Genomic DNA, 23007 nt, shown 5'->3' on the forward strand with positions numbered 1-23007 from the left:
TTCACGTAAGAGCATCCAAAGACAATATCGGAAGAGTTTTCTGCATCATTTGTGAGAGGGGGCGAAAAGTGGATCTACTTTTCGTCTCCTGTCACAGTTTTTCACAGAAAAGCTACTTTACAGTCTAAATACAAGAATCCAATTTTAATTGTGTTATATGCGATAACATCCATAAAAAAGCCAAGTCTATAGAATTCTGTCGACATTACAAATGCAGATGATTGGGCAATTTCAAAATTTGTTTAGAGATCAATTTGAAAATCAAACAATTGGCTCTGAAAAGTTCTCAATAATGAAAACATTTAAAGCAAGAATAAAGAACTTCAATAAATTACAAGTCAAAAATAATTGTGATTCAGATGAATAAGCCTTTGTAAGGTTTTCCGTAATATTTAAAAAGCCGTAAAACTCTATAAAACAATAAGCTCCGGAAACCGTACTTTCGACGGAGATTTTTAGGTCCTTTATCAGCAGTACATATTCCGCAAAGATAGCGGTGAATTTTTTTGATTTAACATTTTGCTATCTTTGCTTTTGAAACAGAAAGGATAACTAGACAAACTAGAATAGTTGAGTTTAGCCAATAGCAGACTGATTCCTGAAGAGAAACAACATCGTGAGCTACTGGAAATAAGCTATATTGGAGGCTTTTAAATTAATAAATCAGAACTTTATACAAGGAGTCGCTAACCTTCAAGTATCTTCAGTACATTCCTATGGAACCTGAATCAAAATTTAAAACCGGTGACTTTGTCGGATAAAAGGAAGAGAAGATCATAAACTGCAATGAAGTCCTTTAAGAAAATTACGAATGAAAAGAAAACCGATTTAAATTTTTAATTAAGGTAAATCTTTATTATGAAAACAAACAGAAAAAGATATTCCATTTACCTTTTAGATTCTATTGTTGTTTTCAATTAGATTTACAGATATTTTTAAAAATATTTATATGAATCAAATACAATTAACTATGAGACTTCCTTTAATGATGAAACATCTGTTCTCTGAAACAGAGAGATAAAAAAGTTATAAAAAATTAAAAAAAACAAAAAACGAAGAGCGTTTGTATTGAAGAGAGGAGTTAGAGGATGACTCTAACATGAATGATATTTCCAGCGAAAGTCCGAAAGATGCTACTAGAAAGTATATGAACATATCATGTTACATACATATATACATATGTGTGCGTGTGTGCGTGTGTGCGTGCGTGCGTGCGTGCGTGCGTAAGTTTGTGTGTGTGTGTATCCGTGTGTGTGTAAGTATTTATGCTGTAAAGTAAAAAAAAGAGTTAAAGACAAAACTTCAAGTTAGGTAACGAGATGACTGTGTTTCACGTCACACACGCACGCAAGTGCGCACGTCTGTATTTTACAAACGGACATGTGTTTTCAGGTTCAGAAAATTCTGATAAACATTGGAATTAAGGTAGTTGATATATTCACAATTCTCTTGAAAAGATTTTTGCTTCAATAATTCCTAACGTAAAAACTGCTCATGGTAATAATGGAGGAAATTTTGTTGCAGAAAATGCATAAAAGTTGCATTATTTTTCTTTAAAGAATTTCTCTTCAAATTTGACTGTTTTTCTTAGTAGATGTTTTATAAACCTTAAAAATCAAAAAAAGCTCACAGTAAAAAAAAATTCTCTAAAAATGCGAAATTTTTTAAGAAAGTAGTTTAATTTTACTTGATAAGCATTTATTCGAAAATTGTTAAAAGAAAGTTTGAAACGTACGTTTTTTTAAGTCGATAATTTCACAACTTTGTTCATTTCGAAAAACAGTGGTGAGTTATTTACTTTTGTAAACGTCAAAGGTTTAGTTTTATGCGACGTCGGTTTGCTCCGTTCTTACCAACTAATACGCAAAACCTTTTGTAGTGTACGCAGTCAAACGTTGTTACGTTGCGTACGCAGATGAAACAAAAAATATCTACAAAAGAGCCGAGAAAATAGCTATTAAATGCAGGGGGTGAATTTTTTTTTTAAAAAAAAGTTAGATTGTTTCATTCAAGAATACTATAACATGCCTGTGTAAAGTTGTTTACTTTAGTACAGTAGCTTCTGGGCAACGGTTGGTAGAAAAAATCATGTTAAAATATATTATTACAAGATTTGAATTTGATTTTAAAAAAAAGAGGTTAATGTTACACCCATTTCAGGCATGTTGTAATCGAACAACAGTTAAAATTCTACGTCTTTTAAAGTCTTCGTAGGCTGATCGTTTTTTATATCGGATGTCTTTTTCGTTTAAAAAGACTCGGCATAAAAGTATAGGCATATTTAAAACGAATACATTTTCACTCACCCCACATAGCGATTAGAACAGGAGGGACCAGGCGACATTCACTTTTTTTTTCCAAGTTATTTAAAGGCTGAATCTTTGCAGAATGCAAGTCTGTGATTTATCTCATTCTCTTTTATCTGTGGTATTCATTATGCATGTAGTTTGTTACTGCATATTGTCAAGTTTTAACAGAATTTTAAAGATTATGGAGGCTAGCAGTTGTGATGATGGTTTCGAATTCTTGTTTGCAAAAAAATTGCAAAAACGCATGACGCAATAAAAGAGTTCAACATGATAACATTGTAACCGTTTATAAATTCGTTTATAGGTTGTAATGAAATCATAACTAAAACTCATTTACATAACCTCTGACAGACACTGTATAAGTTATAAATTGTCTAACTAATTATATATCATTTTGTATTTCTTATAATATCCTCATCACTAGCCGTGGTAATTATGCCTTAATACTCTGCAAAATCTACAGATCCTGCAGAGTATTAATTTGCTGAGAAAGTATACTTTCTCAGCAAAATTTGCAATGCCAGTTTTGCTAGTAACTCTTAAGCAAAATTGATTTCTCTAGTACAACTCATTCCTTTGGTATTTTTACATTTAAAGACTCGATTCTCAGCATGTTGTATAACACTAAAGAAATAAATTGTAGCTTTACTACAATAAAGAGTTCGTAAATAATAAGAGTATGGTAATATCTTGAAACTATTCACCCAATTTCAAAAAGGTTCAGTTACAATCGCAATGGGAGCGTTCACCGCAGTTATGATCACTGCAGCAGTTAAAACTGCATGTCATTCCCAGCAATAGTTTGTAAAAGTAACTTAAGTTATTGTAGTAAACGTGCATTGTAAACAGCATATATATTAAAAAAGATACTAAATTGAGCTTAAAGTTTATCTGAGTTTACCTGAGTTTATCCAAATATTGTTTTTATTGCCTTAAATACTATTTATATTCTTTCGGTTCAAATTTTTTTTTTTTTTTTTTTTTTTTTTTTTTTTTATTAATTATTGCTAAGAGAGCTGATATTATCAATCTTTAAAGTAACTTTAATTAATGAGCATATAGTATCTCAAGAAATGAATCCTAAAAGATGTAAAAATTTCAGTTTTTCATAGATTAACTTAAATTAGAAAACATAAAAGCGATATTCTTTTAAAAATAAAGAAACAAAGAGATAAAAACGCCTCATTTAACGGAAGTACTTCATTATCAAATAAAAAATAAAAAAGTAGAAAGAATAAGAACGGATTATTGGTAAGTAAGCAACTAACGTCACGCTTTTTGTTTAAATACACGTTTAAGTAATTAAACTCTAGAGAGTCTTCAATAAAATAAGGATCGATTTCCAACCTCATCCCCAGTCATTTTTATACTTTTTTTTTGTTTTTATTTATGTTGAACTAGAGGCTTGCACATTCTTAACTTAGTGCTCAAAACTGTTATGGTCGCAAAACCTGCAAAATGCAATGTAAATTTATTATTGTATTTACATATAGATTTAGGTGGATTCTGTCTTATATCTTGGTGTATGCAAACTGTGAAATGCCATTAACATCTATAAGAAGCTTAACTTAACTTAATATTTTGTTGATGAAGATTGATGAACAGTATTTTATCTACCAATATTATTATTTAGTAGTTAGAAAATATTTTATATTTCACACTCACACTCACAATTATTTTGATCTGACTATTGTGCGTAGTGTTTTTGGAAATATAAGCTTAAATAAACTGTATATATGGTAAGAATATATGCACCTAATAAATGTATTGTGATATTTATGTTTACTAAAGATTTTGTAAGTAGGTACTTAACGTTCTATTAAGGAAATTGATTTTTATTTAGCCAAACAGAAAAACAGTGCTTTGAAAAATATTTGTTTTCAAAGAAAACACTATATAATGTGTATTTTACCGTTTTAATTTTCAATATGCAATGTTGAACTTGTGATCAAGTAAAATACAGTGTTGAATATTATTTTGTGCAGCTGAAGTATTTTTTAAAATTATTTTGTATTTATGTGTGTAGGTCCTTTAGCTATAGATATACTATATAAGCATTATATATATATATATATATATATATATATATATATATATATATATATATATATATATATATATATATACATATACATATACATATACATATATATGTATTTTAAATATGTTAAGTATGTATTGTACATATATTTCATTCCCATATATGTGTATTTACTTTATTTACTATAAAAAAATTGTTATAGAAAATCTATAAGTTTTTAAATGGGTGAAAGACCACTTACTGATAGTGAAAAAAGGCGGCAAATTTCTGTTGGAAGGATTCCAACCTTAGATACTGTGAAGCATATAAAAGAAGCATTTAATCGTCATATTCATTACACTGTTGTTAAAGATAGAAATGTTGCAAATAATTTTGATTACTACCAAGCTCTTGTGCATACAGTGAGAGACCAGCTTTGTAGTAGATGGATTAAAACACAACAAGAATACTATAAACAAGATCCTAAGGTAAGAGATAAACTTCTTATGTTTGTGACAAGAATATATAGTTTCTTAATTTTATACACACTCAGTTACACATATACTTCAAGTCAGTTGGGTTTTTTTTAACATGTTGTGTATGAATTAAATGAGCTATGAAAATTCAGAAATCATATAATAGTGCTTGAAAATGTATTTAAAGATCTTTTAAGAATCCAAATCAGATATTTATCAAACATGACATTTAACTTTGAAAGCTTTAATTCTGTGTTTTAAAAAAACCCATTGAAATATCAATAAAATGTAATCTCAAAAATATGGTTGTCCTTTTCTTTTTATACTTTTCTTAAGCTCTTTAAATACTGTTAGGTACTGAAATATGTTAAAAGTGAAAAGGGCTTGTTTTTAGCGTGTTTATTATTTGTCACTGGAATACTATCTTGGAAGAAGTTTATCAAATATGATGACAAATTTAGGTATCTTTAATGAATGCGATGAAGCTATGTACCAGGTAATATATATTTTACTTTTTTTTTTTTTTGTAAAAGATTTTTATTGTTTTCTGTATTGGCAGGTATTTTTATGGTCATATTTCTGTCGCCTTTTTGCTTGCTAATTATGTTAGGAATTTTTACTTTTGTGTTTTTATTTTTGTTGTTGTTTGATATTTAATGATTAACATTTAATTCATATTAATAGCTTGGTTTGGAAATGGAAGAACTAGAAAATCAAGAAGAAGATGCTGGTTTAGGTAATGGTGGTTTAGGTCGATTAGCTGCATGTTTTATGGACTCATTGGCAACATTGGGAATTCCTGCTTATGGATATGGATTGAGATATGATTATGGGTTATTTAAACAAAAAATTCATCATGGGGAACAGGTAAAACTGATAGATTTTTGGTCAAAAAATTTGTTTTCTTTTTCTTACATTATATAGGGAAAGTTAATTTATGTATATTAAAATTGAATTTATTGTAAAACATTTTTATTTTGACTAAGACCTATTCATTTTGTTTTTAAAATTACTCAATTATTTTGTTTTATATTAAAGATTCTTTTTAACTTTATTTTCTACCGCTTTTGAATTTAACATTTTTTTGTATTCTGTATTTTTTCTTTTTTTATAAATTCTATTCTTTTTTTTTATATATATATTTAAATATGCGTATTTAAATTTGCTTTCCAAGTCTAGTTAGCAACAGTTAAAGTCTGCTAATAATACAAAACTAATATCATTTAGTTTTGTTACTTCAAACACCAACTTCCTATTGCTGTGAAATTCTTTCATATCTGAAAAATCATAAGTAGCTCTCTTTTTTTTCAGAGGAAATTTAAAAACCTATCACTTGTGAAATCTTCTTTTTCATAAACAAAATCTGCAGGAATGACTAAAAGACAAATTTTCAAGAATAATTACCCTCTATCAACATAAACTTGAACCAAATAATCTCTACCTGTTATACCTCTAGACTCTACAAGTGCATCCAAAACAGCACTAGTATTGGCATAAACAGCAGTCCTATATTAAATGACCTTCTGCTTATCTTGTTTACCTGTAATAAAGAAATGGTGTTCTGTTTATAAAGGTCACCTAAACTATGCCCCCTTTCAGCTAAATGATTTATGAATAAGATTCAATAGAACTTTTAGCTTTTACACATCTTAGCCAGGTAGTTAGTGTAAATTTTTGAATTAGAAACATCTATCTTCTCTTGTAAAATATCAAGATTCTCTTGTGTGATCACTTGGCAGCAGAATTTGATGGATTGATAGTTACTATTTACTACCTGTTCTTTTTGTAAATCTGGAAGAGGTTCAGCTTGAGTTAAAATGTTAGTGGAAGCTTTCTGAATTAAAAATTTATGATCAATGCCTTTCCCTAGTTCCTGCTTACAGGTTTCACATATTTTTAAAGAAGCCTACTTAGACATAGCAGAACCTTTTTTGGAAAATTTTCCTAGATACTTTATTAGGCACAATTTATCTTTTAACTCCTGGCTTTTGAATCTCCTAGTAAGACAAATATAGCAATGATGGTTCATTTGACCTTGTGTTCTTAACCAGAAAAATGTCTTGATAATTCAATACTTAATTCTGTCAGGATTCCTTTTTATCAAACCTGCTCAGCTTTACTCTGCATCTAGAACATAATCTTACAGGAAACTTTTCATTCTCAATTCAAAAACTATCTTTAGATTTCAGTGAAAGTCATTGGTATTAGTGTTCCTTTTATTTTTCAAAATAACTTGGCTATTTTTGAAAAAAAAATTTGCTTAAAATTTTGTCTATATTTTACTTACACCCTGTACAATTAAAATTTTGTATTCATAAAATGCTAGATTTTTTAAAAGCATTATTACCATAATACTTTCTTAAGCTCTGATCTTAATCCAATATTTTCATAAACTTTAGATAGAAATCCCTGATGATTGGTTAAGATTTGGTAATCCTTGGGAGCACTCACGTCCTGAATATTCCATCCCTGTTCATTTTTATGGGAATGTAACATGTGATAAAGATGGGTTTCATTATTCTTGGAACAACACTAAAGTTGTCTATGCTATTGCCTATGATATACCAGTACCAGGGTATGGAAAGGACTCTGTTTGTAACACAATGAGATTTTGGTCAGCAAAATCTTCTAAAGATTTTGATTTAGATTACTGCAAGTTATTTAGATGTTTTTTTGTTGTTGTTGTTGTTGTTGTTGTCTTGTAAGATTTTCATTATTAACAAGCCTTTTGTATAAATTTTATTTTAGTTTTTTTACAAACACTTGTTGTTTTTTTTTTCTAAATACTGCCAAGTTATTTATATATAACACTTGTCTTAAAAAAACCATACTTATTTAATTATTTCTGGGCCTTAAATAAATGGTAGGCTTGGTAATAGATAATTAATAGTTGGTTGCTTATTTGCGTATATTAAATTTCTATTCTTTATTTTTGAACTTTAATAAATATTTCAAGTATTAAAATGATTTCTTTTATGGACAATATTAAAGTTAGAACTTACTGGTAGCCAATTACCAGTGGCTGAAAATTAAATACTAATCATTATGTTTAGTCAATCAAATTAAGTTAGGAATAAGTAGTTTTAATTAAATTTTTATTATGGCAACTCATTTTCATTCAACTGAAAATATTATTTTCTTACTTTGTTAAAGTAAAATTTTGTTATATAAAATGTTACTAATAACTTTTATGAAGTTTGGTTAAAACATTCAGAAACCATATTCAAAATGCACTTAGTTATTTAATATTTAATTGTAAAATTTAACATTTACAATAATGTTAGACATAAAACATTGGCTTAAACTTATTAACTTTTTTTAGTTCAAAAGGGGGATTATATTGCAGCTGTATTGGATCGAAATGAAGCTGAAAATATTACTCGAGTTTTGTATCCTAACGACAATGTGGGTCTTATTGTGTTTTAGTAATAATTTGTTTTATACAAGAGAATTGATTTTTAACTGTATTTTTTCTTGCATGGTTTTGTCCTTATTTTCAAAGACATTTTAATTATTAAATTAATTTTAAATAATTATGCTAAAGTACTTTCCAAAGAGTTTGATTTTTTTTTTTTTTCTTTTCCATCAAAATTACTTAAACTTTCTTGAAAGTCCTAATCACATTTAAAAATATATTTGTTAAATAAGAGAGAATATTCTTCAATAGTTTTCATTTAATCCAAAACAATTATCTCCATCATGCAGACTCAATATTGTTAGTGAAAATGATAGCTTTGCTCTTTATAATCTGTAAATACTATAAAGAACAAAGTTATTATTAATATATAATATGTTTTTTAAGGTGTTTGAAGGTAAAGAGCTAAGATTAAAACAAGAGTATCTAATGGTTTCTGCAACACTACAAGATATCATTAGACGTTTCAAGCGGGCAGATTATAATCATCAAAATATGGAAATGCGTCACGACTTATCTTTGTTTCCTGATAAAGTATAAATTAAATGTTATAACTTTAAACATAAAAATGATTCAGTTTTAAAAAAAAAAGATTCTCTCAACTTAATGCAAAAAAATTTAATCTAATTAAATATCAGTCAGTTTTAAGTCTCTCTCTATTTGTTTTTCCTATTCTTAAATGAATAAATTGTTTTTGATAATTTATTCATTTAACAATAGAAAGTTATTTATGGTTTTGTACAAAACTTTGTAAATATTTTTTTCAAGGTGGCTATTCAACTTAATGATACTCATCCTTCATTTGCTGTTCCTGAACTAATGAGGATATTTTTAGATGAAGAAAAACTGCCTTGGGATATGGTCAGTTATTAATCACAATTATTCTAGTTTTAAAAATTTTTAATAAGCAAGTTAATCTAAAAAATTTTTGTCATGTGTATTTGCAAACATTCATGTAAAAAGTTATATTAATATTCTAAACTTTGAGAGGAGCAAGGTGTTCAACTTTTGGCATCCAGAAGTGATTAATAGCCATATAATTATTTGGCATCATCAGATTTATTGTCCAATCACATTTCTTATAATTGGTCTTGAATTAATTAGTACTTATAATTTAAAAGTTCCATATCTGCTAATTTTGCTTGGAATAATGGAAAAATATAAATATAAAAAAACTCAAGTAAACCATTTGGTTAAACTTCTTGCAGAAAATGTATCCGTGTTATTTTAGTCTAGTGCATTTTATTTTTAAATAATTGGTAAATTTAGCCAAAAGTATATTACTCACCTTAAACAGGCTACTTAAAATGCATAAGACTTATATTTACTTATATTTATTTTAATTCAGTATTGATATCCAGTTTGAGTAATTAAAGCATAAAGTTTCTTTTTTTTTTTTAAGGCTTGGGATTTGTGTGTGCGAACATTTGCCTACACTAATCACACTGTGCTACCAGAAGCATTAGAAAGATGGCCTGTTGATTTGATAGAAAAGGTGCTTCCTCGTCACCTCATTATCATCTATGCTATAAATCATAACTTTCTAGAAGTAAGATTATTTGTTTAAGCCTTAATCAATGTGAATAATTTTTTTAATAAATGTGAATAATGTTTTTAATAAATGTTAATGTAGATTTAATAGTATTAGTCATACAATCAGTTGTTTAAATTACCTCAAACTTTTTAAAATCATCAGTTTTGAGAATGTAATTGCTAATCATGTCGCTACAAAATAATGATATTTTTGTTTAATCCAAAGCTTTCTTTGATAAAGATGGTTTTATACAAGTCTTGACACATGTATTGCACTTTTATTTTATTTTTCTTACTCAATAAGTAAAATAATACCGAGTCAATAAATCCATTTTTAATGGTTACTGACCATTTGTGAAATAAGCTTTAAAATTTTTACAAGAACAGTTTTTTCACTATGATATTAATAATGATTTTATTGTTCAATTTTCTAGAAAGTGAAAAAATGTTTTCCTGGTGATATAGACCGTCTAAGAAGAATGTCTATGGTTGAAGAAGGAAATCAGCGTAAAATAAATATGGCTCATTTAGCAATTGTGGGCTCTCATGTTATCAATGGTGTAGCAGCTATGCACTCAGAGATTTTAAAAACATCAATGTATATTAATGCATCTTTATTATTTAAGTATTTATGCAGTTAAAAGAAACATGCTAGAACTCTAAAAGTTCAGTATTTTAACTTTACAAGAATTTTCGATTTTTTTAATTTCTTTTTCAATTTTTTTTTTTTATAAAGCTTTAAAGATTTTTATGAAATGTATCCGGAAAAATTCCAAAACAAAACCAATGGAATAACACCTCGTCGCTGGTTGCTTCTTTGTAACCCAGCTCTATCTGATGTTATTATTGAAAGACTTGGTGAAAGTTGGATAACCGATTTATCTCAACTGAAAGCATTGAGTAATCTCAATGTGAACATTCAACTCATGAAAGAATTTGAGCGTGTAAAGCAGGTGAGGTGATGGTATTTGCCATGAAATTAGATTCTGATTTATAAACATACCTTAACAAAGTGTCTTCATGATTTCTTTTTTTTTCTTTCCATATGATTTAACTTTTTTAAATATTTTTACACCTTTTAAATTTTATTTTTTGCATCAGGAGAATAAAATTTCATTGGCTGCCATGATTTTGGATCAATTTGGTATAAAAATCAACGTTAACTCAATATTTGATGTGCAAGTTAAACGTATACATGAATACAAGCGTCAGCTGCTAAATGTTCTTCATATTATAACTTTGTACAACAGTAAGATTTTTTAAGCATCTTAATTTTTAAAAATGTTATATCCCTAGCTGGATTTTAATGTTTCTTGTTTAATTTCTTTTTTTTTTTAAGTCAACTTCATCTATATATATTTTATCTTGTCAGTTAACTCTCTGAATAATGAATATTACCATCATTCTCAGGTCAAGAGTGTTTGTATTACCAAAAAAAATCTAGTGAACTTTGACAAAAGTTCACTAATAGCACCTATAATGCCTACTATTTTTGTCATGTAAATATAGTTCTAAGTATGTATACTATATGTTATGTATAGGATTAAAAGATAATCCCAAGTTAGACTTTGTCCCTCGAACTATTATGATAGGAGGAAAGGTACATTCTTTTTTATTCTTCTATAAAAAACTTAAGTCTATATATATATGGATTTTACTGAAAATTCTTGATCTTATTGAAAATTCTTGAAGATTGCAGTCTTTTTCATACATAAATAGTTTATACTTGGACAATTAAAAAAAAGTTATATTAGGAAGGGCTTAAGAAACAAAGGCGTTTGAATTAGTTATATTGCTTAAGTCTCTTAAATTCTAAAGCTCATCCTTTTCTTTTATGCACCTTACTTACAAAATGCTTTCTTTGTAACATTTGGCTGTGGGGTAGTAATTGTAAATAACAAAGTTATCAAATATTCAAACTCCTTTTTTCTTTATGGCCTGTATAACTCAAAGTCAAAGTAAAAATATTCATTTGAAAGTATTGTTATAAATAATTATGGTCTCATTACATCACTAAGGTGTTATCTTTGCCTTGATTGTGTCATTCTTTTCAGGCTGCACCGGGATACTACATGGCAAAATTAATCATCAAGTTGATACTTGCAGTAGCAAAGGGTAGCTAATATTTTATATTTTTTTCTATAATTATAAATATATTTTTAGATGATAAAAATAAAGATGATATAGTTACCACTATGATTGTAATAACTGTTTTACCATAATATTAAAATGTAATTTAAATATTTTTTGGTCTGATGTTCACAATCCATAAATTTTTTTCTCAGTGGTGAACTGTGACCCTGAAATTGGTGATAAGTTGAAAGTCATTTTTCTTGAAAACTACCGTGTATCCATGGCTGAGAAAAGTAATTGTATTTTAGCTTTTTTACCTTTTTTTTAAGAAAACATTTTTGTTTAGATCTCTGAGTACCAAAATTAGTGTCAGAAAACAATGATTATATTTTATGCAAAACATTCTTTATAAATAGATTAACAATTTACTCCTCCTACCTCTCTATTTTATTCTTTTTAAGTTATACCAGCCACAGATCTTTCTGAGCAGGTACCCTACTATTTTCTATTAGGTTACTTTAGTATTTTTGTTTATTTTTGTTTATTTTATATTATCTAATTTATTACTTCAATATTGTCAGATATCCACAGCAGGTACAGAAGCCAGTGGTACAGGAAATATGAAGTTCATGGTATTAAATTGATTTATTTTTATAAAAATTGTGTTCCTTTTAAAGGACAAACTTTCATGTTTTTGTGATGGGTTGAGAATAAGCAATTTTCTGACAGCTATTCTTTATTTTTTTAAATTTTTGTACAGTTAAATGGGGCATTAACTATTGGAACACTAGATGGCGCAAATGTTGAAATGGCTGAGGAGATGGGCAATGAAAATATCTTCATATTTGGAATGACTGTTGATCAAGTTGAAGAAGCAAAAAAACTTGGGTTTGTAGCATTCACTGCTGTTGTTTTTATCTTTAAAAACTGTTGTTTTTATCTTTAAAAACTGTTGTTTTTATCTTTAAGATTTTAATCTTTTAATTGTTCTCCAGCTTTTATAAAACTTTTATATTTTTCCAAATTTTTCGTGCAGTTACAATCCATATGTGTACTATGAAAGCAATTTGGAACTTAAGAAGTGCATTGATCAGATCAAGGGATCATTCTTTGCTCCTATTGGAACTTTTGATCATATTGCAGATGAATTGCTCAACAGAGACAGGTTCAATATTTATGTTTATTTGTGCAGCAAAATCTGTGTCAGCATTTTTTTAGTTATGTCACTGTTCATTTAAATGATGTATAACTTGGTTCTGTCAAGTTGAACTAAAGTTTATGCTTACATAAAGTCTATCTATTACTACTTGAAAAACTAATTGTTTCATATAGGTTAATGAACTATAATATGATAATCTATGTATAATAATTGAAAAGTTTTAATATTGGTAAAAAGTTTGTTTTTACAGTTTCAAGAATTATCCATCTTATTGCAACATCTTTAAAATATAGGGTTGGCAAAAGAGTAAATTTTTTTTTTTTTTTTTTTTCTCATGAAATAGATAAATGGGTTTATATTATTTTTGAATGACTTTTGCCAATACTATGATATTTTTTCCTTTTGATAATTGATAGCTATACATATGTGAAGACATGTGAAGTTTATGGTGTACATTGCTTAAAAAATATATATCAGAATTGGTTTAAAAAGTTCCTGGAAGTTTTTTACTTAAAGATGAGCTGCATTCTGGTTGCACTTATTGTGAGCTTGTTTCTGACCAAATCTAAGCAATAATTAAATTGAATTGTTATAACAATGCAAAAGATTGCAGAGAGGTTAAATGTATCCCACACAACAATTAAAAATCGCTTGAAATGTCTTGAGCTTGTTAAAAACCTTGGGCTCCATAAAAAAAAATTGAAAAGTTTCACTTTATATGGACTCCAATATGTGTTTCAATACACATCTTTAGTAAAAAAAAAAAAAAAAAAAAAATTATTAGAAATGGTCATCAAACAAAATGGATAATATATAAATTAACAAGGTTCATTCTTTGTGCTATAAAAAAGGACTTTTGTTTCAGACTGAAAAAACGATACTACTATCTTGCCAACTCTGCATTTTATTTTATAAAACTTAGCACTTAATTTACTCTATTTTCTTATTTTTTTAGATTTTTTCTGCTTAAAGATTATGAGTCTTATATAGCTTGTCAGGACTCTATATCTCAAGTTTACAAGGTGCGTATAATTCAAACAGTTAAATTATGTCAACGTATGTGTTGGAATCCGCTTTAAGTTATAACTAAGCTCTGATGAAAAAATCTAGTTTCCTTTCTCCTTAACTGTCGATGAAATGTTGAATTGAATATGTTATCTGATTACCTTTTTTAAATAATTTTTGGTAGTAACCGTTAGTTAATAAATTTTTTCTGTTTAGCATCGCGCTATGTGGTTAAAAATGTGTATCAGCAATGTGGCGCATTCTGGTAAATTTTCTAGTGACCGTACAATTATGGAGTATGCTAGAGATATATGGCATGCAAGCCCAGTTAAACTACCCGGTATAAACGGTAACTACAAAGATGAAGTTAAAGTTAAGGAAAGAGCTCTTTGATATGATTTATTTAGTTTAAATTTTTATAAAAAAAAGGATTTAATAGGCATTTAAAAGTTATCAAAAATTATAAAAAACGAAGATTTCAAAATTCACTTTATAGAAAAAAATTATATATTATAATACGCAATATTGATTTATATACATATATATAACTAATAGTATGATATAAAAAGTATAAAAATATTGTTTAATATATTTAAAAAAAGTACAACAAAAATTTGTGTTAAAATCTTTATATTTCTAATGATAGTTTTGTAGTTTTTTTCGGCGGCATTTGTACTAGTAAAGTTCTAATTAACTGTGTATTTGTGACAACAAACTTGTAATTAATTTGCGTAAATAAAAGCTGTATACTGTATTTGATTCTTTTAATTTTAGTAGATCATATAAAATTGTACGACTTTTTTAAAAAAATTTTAATTTTATTTAGTTTGTAATGAAATTTTCATTGAAACAAATTTGTTGCTCACTATGACGTAGGTTTTTGTTGCTCACTATGACGTAGGTTTTTGTTGCTCCATGCTAAAAGCGGGTATGCAAGTAATGAATAAATTTTATCCAAAACATTCTATCCAAAGTCTTACGAACGTTTTGTAATTATTCACTGTTTAACTCCCTGAACTTTTTCATATTGTTTTAAGTTATATCTGTGACGTCGTCGCGGAATAGCGTAACTTTTTTTTTTTTTTTTACTATTTTGTGTGATATTAATAATCAATTACGCAAACTGTTTACCAATTCTTGGTAATAACTTATTTTTGGTACAACATTTATTTTTTAAATTCTCTAGTATTTTACAGGTAACAAAAATTTAAAGAATACCATGCAACAGCACAGAAAACTATTCTTGCTTTACGACGTGCTAAAAAAAAATTATAGGTTGTGTTGGTGTACTCCTCGTTCACTCGCTAGTTACCCTGGTTTTAAAGAAAAAAACATTTTGTTTACGAAGCGTGATCACAATACGTACGGCTGTACAAATAGTTGCTGGAATTGTAAGTTTAAGCATGACTGTGAGCTGTTCTGTCCATCGTGCGACATTATACAATGCGGAGAATGTGCTTCTAAACGTTTGAACTTTTTTGAACTTCTCCAACTCCGCCAAAGTTTCGATATATCTGTATCTAGTTTAAAAGATTATTATATAAAACTACAGTCACGTCTCCATCCGGACAAATTCGTAAAAAAATCTACGAGAGAACAAGACTATTCCACTATCCATTCGGCTGTCATTAATGAGGCTCATAAAGTTCTATCAGATCCCCTTAAACGCGGGCTGTATTTGCTCGAATTAAATGGTTTTAAAGTCGATGAACAATCTGTGAATAGTTCCGATAGCAACATCATCTCCTCTATCTTTGAGCTTAATTTCGAAGTGGAGGATTGCGAAGATGTTAATGATCTGAGAGCTATACTTTCAAACGTTGTCGTTGATATTGAGCATGACATTAAAGAGACAAATGTCGCTTTCGCTCAAAAGAACTTTGAAAAAGCTAGAGATGCGTTGATCAAAATGAGGTATAGAAGAACGTTAAAGCAAGTGATTGAAGATAAAATAATGGATTTGTCTTGCTAAAACAACGTTCTCGATCTAAAGTAGTTCATATGGTTTTTTGCACTTTTAAATTATTTTCTCACGTCTATTTATTTTTTGAACTTAAGATAGAAATTAATTTTCGGTATAAGTAGTATTAAAGAATTGCTTTTAAATTTTGAAAAAAATGTTCAAAATCTGTCTGATGTTTTTTTTCTTTTTCGCCCAAAGTAATAAGCATAAATTATCATATTGTATAATATCGCGACCATAAAATACTTGCACTAATTGTTTTCTCACTGGAGAGTTAAAAATGTTCACGTTAAGTTTGCTAAACTATACCTTAATTTAATGAAATAAACCATATTTAATTAAAGTTAGTTAACAATATATAAAACATCTTTACGTACTAGATATTCAACTTTACATATGGCATCTAGTTAACCCCCAATTTCATAATCTTTGATTCCTTTTTGAAATAGAAATGCCATTTATATTCCCTTTCAAAAAATAGTTAAAATTCATAATGGAAATTCATAATGGTTTACTCCAAAATGCCTTTCCTTGCACAGGTTTTTTTGTGTGAAGGAACTGCACAGCAAAATTACTTTCTTTACTTTAAAAAGAAAAAGAGGAAGCAGAGAGAGATCACCATGAAGTACTGTCAAAAAAAAAATATTCGTTCGCAGTTTGATCATATCCTACTAGAGTGTGGCTACACTTACAAAAACGAATTGTATAACCTGAATAGAAGAAAAAACCTAAATCTTGGAGTTAAAAAGAAATCAGTTTAACTGAAACAGTTTGTTACAACAAGAAGTTGTACATGCTTGTGAGTTAAAACTTTAAATTGTTCATTTAGCAAAACCATTAATATTGATAAAAAATAAAAATTTGCTAAGTGATATTTGTTCATTTATGGGTCACTTAAACTATTTGCAGATACTTTAAGCTTTTAGAAAACTCCTCTGTCTTGAAATCACATTTATTCAAAATCTTGTGCAATACTTTTTGTGTATTCACAAAGCGAAGTGAGACCTGATGGACACCTCGCAACCTAAGAAATTGCCGCCAAGCCAAAAAGTAGCATTCCATCTTCAGATATCAGTTAAAATATATTATACCAGCATATATATGACTGCTAATGTCACGTGTTTTACTGATTTATCAACTAATAAAGTTCAATTAAACCAAAAACATGCTCATTGCATTGTCCAAGTTTGATGAGCCCAAGCATAATTGCATCAGACATTTGACTGCAGTTAGCATTTCACTTTTCAGTATTTTTTATTCTAAAATAAAATGTTTATTTGTTTACATACATAAAACTTACCACTTTATCCTAGAATCCATTGCAAATTTTCACACAAATCACAATTAAATAACAGTTTTAGTAACCAGATTCAAGATGTTCCACTTGTAGTCCACTGGGATAGAAAATTGCTTCCAGATATTTCTAGGAACCATGAAGAAATGGGCTATTTACCTATCCTTATTTCCATTCGAGGTGTTGAACATCTTTTGAATGTGTCTAAGCTCCCTAACGGCACAGGAGAAGCAATGACAAATACGATGGTCACAGCAATCAACGACTGGTACTTATTTGAAAATGTGAAAGCGCTGTCTTTTGACACCACTGTCAGTAACTCTGGAATTTGAGCCAGTGCTCTAATTGAACAAAAGATTGAAAAGGCATAACTATATCAATTATGTCGACATCACATATTTGAGATCGTCCTCGGAGACTCCTTGCTGGACCTGATATTTTGTTGTTTAAAAGATTCTAAGGAGCATGGCCGTCGATGGTTTATGACAGAATTGCAGATGGTATATCAGATGAAAAAACAACGACTATTTTCAACAACAACAAAATGATGATGAAGTAGGCTGTGGAATTCGTTGTGTCATGTCTTCAGAAGGATAGTCAGCTTCGTGATGACTATAGAGAGCTCCTTGAATTACCACCAATCTATATGGGACATATCCCACCTCGAGACATCCATTTGGTGGCATCAGGAGCAATATATTGGGCCAGATGAATTGCTGAAGCGATCTATTCGCTGAAGCTTTCCTCTTCTGGCCCCAATATCGAATGACTGATTATGAGACAAATATAGTTCGTTTGTTTAACATATTTCACCTGTTTTGTGTATATCCAATTATGGTTTACAGTATCTCACACCATTCAAGCTCCACTTAATGATCTTAAGTGCTTTGAAAAGCTAGAATTGTATAAACCAATCAATTCAACAATTGCGAATTTGGCAATAAAGGCATTGTGTCGTCATACATGGTATTTGAGCAAAGAACTAATTGCCTTCAGTTTTTTTGATGAGCGAATATGTGCAGCTATTAGATTAGCTGATACTATTAGTGATAGATTGTTTCTGGATTGAGTGTTGTGAATGACAGAGCAGAAAGAGGAGTTGCCCTCATCCAAGTATACAATCAAGTTCTCACTTAAGATGAAGGGCAAAAGCAGGCACTGCTACAAGTACTCTCTGAAAATAGAAAACAATTTCCAAATGTCAGTAAATCAGCGGTTGTCAAACTTTAAAATAACGGTTTTTTGGCAAACGAACTTGACGATTTGCAAATATTTTGTTAACCTATTTGATGTTTAACAACAATTTACTTTTTAGTTATTTATAGCATTTGAAAAATATTTAAAAATTAGAAAACTATTGAAAATTTTAAAATTGCAAACATACAAAATATAACTTAAACCTTGCGATTAAAATTATAAATTTTGAAAACGTCATAATTTCCGTAAATAGCTGTCTCAATTATTTTTCTATGAAACTTAGATTACTAATTATTTTATTTGATGGAACCAAATATCAAAATTTATATTAACATTTTCCAAAACTGTTCACCGAAGTTGGCAATCCTATTCACTATCAATTATACCTAATATAAAACTCAGACATTTCTTTTTATAAAATATTTAAAAACGCTAAATAAAATATTAAAAATTTGAGATATTCCGATTCAAAATGTTAATATTTATTTATAGTGGCGACAACAGTTTTTGTTGCTGGTTTGATTAATTCACGATAAATTAAACTAGTTTTAGTATAATCAAATATAAATTAGGTCTAATAGAAGGAAGCAAATACGTTAACTTAAAAATCCGAATAGGAAAAAAGCACAGCGAATGAGGATGGCATCATCTAGACCTTTTTGATGTTTTAGCATTCAAATTGTGGTTTTGTTTACGCTTCAACCCCCCCCCCCCCCTCTTTCTCCCCCGCCACAACATAAACTTCCCGTAAATAATTACTTCTTACACCACCTTTAACGGGAATTACTTTTAACAAATAAAATAAGAAATAAACTGTAAATAAGAGAAAACTCATTTTTTTAAAAATGTGATCTATAAAATTGTAATTGATAGCATAAATTTAACTGTTTACTAATTAGTTAAATATAGTTTATCTCTAAGAACCATCGTTAAATATTCCCCCAATCCCATATAATTCATAACGCTTGACTTGCTAAACCTAAACCCATCAGCCGAATGAATACCTGAATGAAAGAAATGGAGTTTTACATATGTATATGTTTACACAGACACCCAAATACAGATGTATGTATGTATGTATGTATGTATGTATGTATGTATGTATGTATGTATGTATGTATGTATGTATGTATGTATGTATGTATGTATGTATGTATGTATGTATGTATGTATGTATGTATGTATGTATGTATGTATGTATGTATGTATGTATGTATGTATGTATGTATGTATGTATGTATGCTGTTGAGTTAACATCTTTTAAGTGAATGCCTGCCACATTGTAAACAACAACAAAAATTCTAATGTTTATAATCCTTCTTACTTTAATTCATTTTAATTTTTTAAATTATACTTTCTGTGATTTAAATGATTTTATTTAAATTAAGCACTCTCTGCTGCTAATGTTTCATGTAAGATTATTCTTGAGATTTTTATTTTTTAAATATTTTTTTTACCTCAGGATCTTGTATGAGAAGCACTAACTATAAATCTAAAATGCTATATACTTAACTAGCATGCTATATATGATTAGTAGTTACTAAAAAACTACAATAGTACTATATTTTTATGCAACACAAAGTATTAATCTAATATATTTCTGTAAATGTTTATGTTTAACAGTGATGACTTCTAACACTGAAAATGCTATTGATATGGATGCTTATGGAAAGCAATCAGCAGAAGAAAATAAATCAGTTTGTCATGAAAGTACAAATGAAGTAGATAATTCAGATAGTATTAATTTTCCTCTTTTTTCAGAGTTGTCTGCAGCTAATTCAAATCCTAAATGTAAACAAGTTGATCAGTTTTTATCCTTTTCTGAACTTGACAGTGATCTTAAGCCTTTTCTTTCTCCAAACAACAATGTGTCAAGTATACATGATATACTTTACCTCAAAGATCGTCTTAAAGTTGTAGAGGGAGAAAAGCTTGCTTTAATGATTGACCATAATAACTTGATCAAAGAATTTAATAAGCAAATGAAAAACTATTTAGAAGAAATAAGAAATTTGAAAGAGTCCAAACAGTTAGTTGAGCAAGAAGCAAAAGAGCTTCGAGATCTATGCTGCTTACTTGATGATAAACGTAAAAAATGTAGGCAGTTTGCCAAGGAATGGCAAAAATTCGGTAGACATTCTATTTTACTTATGCGAACTGAAGTCATGTCATATCAGGAAAAAAATAATAAATTGGAACTTCAACAACAAGAACTTATTAAAGAAAATAATGAGTTGCGTGATCTTTGTGTTTATTTGGACAGTCAAAGAAAACCCAATGATAATCAAGTTGGTATTACTTATCTTTGCTCTAAGTGCTCAGATGTATTAAGTCAGAATGATGTTCTTCATAATGGTATACTAGCTTTGTTTTAATTATATTTTAACAATTTTAGTGTAGAATGAGGATCAACTATGAAATTGGGAAAGTTGTTGTTTTTGCTGTTTTCAGTTTGTTGATGTCTGTTTATAGTTTTTTGTCCATTATATTTTCAAATTATAGCAACCAGTAGGTGAGATTGTCTTTCAAGGTCATACAAGTAAACCAGGATTGTTGTAAACTAAAAAAAAATACCACCTTATATATTTTGAAACACTTTAAGCTCTATCCCTAAAGACCACTATCATTCTCCCTTGTTCATTATGAGTCCCATGAACATTTACTGCCAATTGTCAATTACTTAATACTCTGATTATACTCTATAATTGATGCTAAATAATAGTAAAACTAAAAATGTAACTTAATTTTTAAATATTTGCAGCCTATAATTTTTGTTTTTGTTTAAGAGTTAATTTCACTTTCAAATGATGTGGATGTCATAAAACTACAAGATCAATCATCAAAAATAGAGGTTGATAATTATATTTTGTAATGTCTTAATTTTAGAATTATTATTTTTAGAAGATATTAGCATTATATAGTTTGTCATTATAGTTATTCTTCATATTGCTTATATTATTATTTATTGTTTACATTATTACCTAATGTTAGTAATATTAACATTATTATTTCAGCAATACAGATTAAAAAACAGTCCAAATGAAAAAAAAAGAGTTTCTTTTTCTCTTGCATCAGAAGATGACAGTGACTCTTTGTCAGTGAGTTTTTTTTTACTAAAAAAAAATATAACTACAAAATTGTAATTAAATAATTTTAATCATCTGGGTTAGGTTATTTTATAATGAAAAAATGATTTATCTTTGTGTGCTATTTTTATAGACAACATCTGAAGCTGATAGCAGGTTAGATTTCCCCCCTTCATTCAGCAGTTTAGAGAACTACTTAATATCAGGTTTACTTCAATTTTTTAAACTAGTTTAAAAGCTTGCATTTTTTTTGTTTGGTTTTCAGTATATAAGTATGCATTCTCATATGTTTCCTATACCTAATTTTACTAGCTTTTTGTTTGGGTTTTGCAAAATATAATAGACAAAAAAGAAAAGTTGAACTTTATTTTTTTAAAGGTGATACCCAAGGTCTTTCCAACCTTAATATTCTGCGCCGAGATCCACACAGTAAGGTAGTTAAGCATTTTACAACTATTCTTCACTAAACCTAGTTAAGCATTCAAACTATTCTTCACTACCAGTAGTAAAACAATTTTAGTCAAAATTATTGATAAGTGACCTTGAGAAAATTTAATTTTACTAGTGTTAACAATTTAGAGTAAGTGTTCTGATATTTCTCCTCGAAATAGTAACTTGGTGCGCTTGACCGATTCAAGTTTTTTGCCAGGAGATCAGGTGCATGAGCTAAAAGAGAAATTGGCACTAAGTTGTTATGGGAAAGCAACTCTAACCGAATCTGATATTTCAAGGCTAAAAGACATGTGTCATGTAAGTTATTCAAGTATTTTTGAACAGATCTTGTGAGTTTTAACTTCTCTTTTGAATTTGCAACTTTTTTTACTTCTATCATAATGTACAGTGAATCATTTTTTATTTAAATATAGAGCCAACCTTTCAGTAGTTTTTAAAAAATAAAGTTTAAATAAATATTGTATTGAATATTTTTAATACTAAAAAATAATAAATTTCTAGGTCGTTCAAAACCCTCCATCTGTTGGTACCAATTTTAGTGCTGAATTAACCTCTTCAGTTGATATTTCATCTCGATTATCTAATCGCGAATCCAATGATATAAATTGCCTGAAAAATGAAACTGATGATTTGATTTTACCTGCTCAACCTCACAATAGAAGAATTTCTAAAGGTTCAGAAGATTTTAATCAAACTTCTGATGGGATTTCGTTTGAGTCTTTTCAGTTAGTTTAAAGAGATAGGTGTATCTTCCTCCGACAATTTTTTTTTTAGTTTTAAAATTTTTAATAATTGTATAAGCTTTATTAATGTGTTTTTGATTTTTACATAAATTCTTCCATACTTTTAAGTTTAAGTTACTAAATCCATCGTATAAATATAACTTCATACGATAAATTTCAACGGGTATAAAAGAAATCTCCACGGGAGAGAGATGTCTTATTTTTTAAGTATAAAGCCAAAAGAACATTAAACACTTAAGCAAAAAAAATGTTTTACTGAATGCATCACAACAGCACACAAT

General features: G+C 28.4%; 3 protein-coding genes across 4 annotated transcripts; all 3 read left to right on the plus strand.

The window, feature by feature from the left end:
* The first annotated feature begins 4526 nt into the window (after positions 1–4526).
* On the plus strand, positions 4527–14525 carry LOC145182461 (glycogen phosphorylase-like). Its single transcript, XM_090084679.1, has 20 exons — positions 4527–4817; positions 5200–5301; positions 5490–5672; positions 7205–7457; positions 8128–8210; positions 8608–8754; positions 8989–9081; positions 9623–9769; positions 10188–10351; positions 10490–10706; positions 10855–11002; positions 11295–11353; positions 11808–11868; positions 12039–12119; positions 12288–12316; positions 12408–12458; positions 12587–12714; positions 12863–12991; positions 13941–14007; positions 14207–14525. The coding sequence occupies exons 1-20, from the start codon at positions 4572–4574 to the stop codon at positions 14381–14383; spliced, it is 2565 nt and encodes an 854-aa protein (XP_089940805.1). The 5' UTR covers positions 4527–4571; the 3' UTR covers positions 14384–14525.
* Positions 14526–15085: 560 nt separating this feature from the next.
* Positions 15086–16121, plus strand: LOC145183208 (iron-sulfur cluster co-chaperone protein HscB-like). The gene has a single exon (XM_080058542.2). The coding sequence runs from the start codon at positions 15210–15212 to the stop codon at positions 15960–15962; it is 753 nt and encodes a 250-aa protein (XP_079914668.2). The 5' UTR covers positions 15086–15209; the 3' UTR covers positions 15963–16121.
* A 3087-nt stretch (positions 16122–19208) lies between these two features.
* LOC149889963 (uncharacterized) lies at positions 19209–22789 on the plus strand. Of its 2 annotated transcripts, none has more exons than XR_016452003.1 (7): positions 19209–20799; positions 21231–21295; positions 21459–21542; positions 21664–21736; positions 21909–21964; positions 22142–22280; positions 22485–22789. XR_016452003.1 is itself a non-coding variant. In XM_090085884.1 (7 exons), the coding sequence occupies exons 1-7, from the start codon at positions 20070–20072 to the stop codon at positions 22716–22718; spliced, it is 1413 nt and encodes a 470-aa protein (XP_089942010.1). In that variant the 5' UTR covers positions 19209–20069; the 3' UTR covers positions 22719–22789. The 2 variants fall into 2 exon arrangements, 1 of the variants encoding a protein (XP_089942010.1); XM_090085884.1 differs by having other exon boundaries at positions 22110–22280.
* Positions 22790–23007: the final 218 nt, after the last annotated feature.

Source organism: Hydra viridissima, unplaced genomic scaffold, assembly GCF_058129835.1.
Source record: "Hydra viridissima isolate aposymbiotic clone 2 unplaced genomic scaffold, HvirCarnegie_v1 scaffold_4, whole genome shotgun sequence".
Lineage (NCBI taxonomy): Eukaryota > Metazoa > Cnidaria > Hydrozoa > Anthoathecata > Hydridae > Hydra > Hydra viridissima.

Coding starts and splice junctions, on each gene's coding strand:
- LOC145182461 (XM_090084679.1), top strand. CDS start 4,572: ATGGGTGAAAGACCACTTACTGATAGTGAAAAAAGGCGGCAAATTTCT. Junction 4,818..5,199: donor ACTATAAACAAGATCCTAAG/GTAAGAGATAAA, acceptor GCTTGTTTTTAG/CGTGTTTATTATTTGTCACT. Junction 5,302..5,489: donor GCGATGAAGCTATGTACCAG/GTAATATATATT, acceptor TCATATTAATAG/CTTGGTTTGGAAATGGAAGA.
- LOC145183208 (XM_080058542.2), top strand. CDS start 15,210: ATGCAACAGCACAGAAAACTATTCTTGCTTTACGACGTGCTAAAAAAA.
- LOC149889963 (XM_090085884.1), top strand. CDS start 20,070: ATGACTTCTAACACTGAAAATGCTATTGATATGGATGCTTATGGAAAG. Junction 21,543..21,663: donor ATGACAGTGACTCTTTGTCA/GTGAGTTTTTTT, acceptor CTATTTTTATAG/ACAACATCTGAAGCTGATAG. Junction 22,281..22,484: donor GGCTAAAAGACATGTGTCAT/GTAAGTTATTCA, acceptor ATAAATTTCTAG/GTCGTTCAAAACCCTCCATC.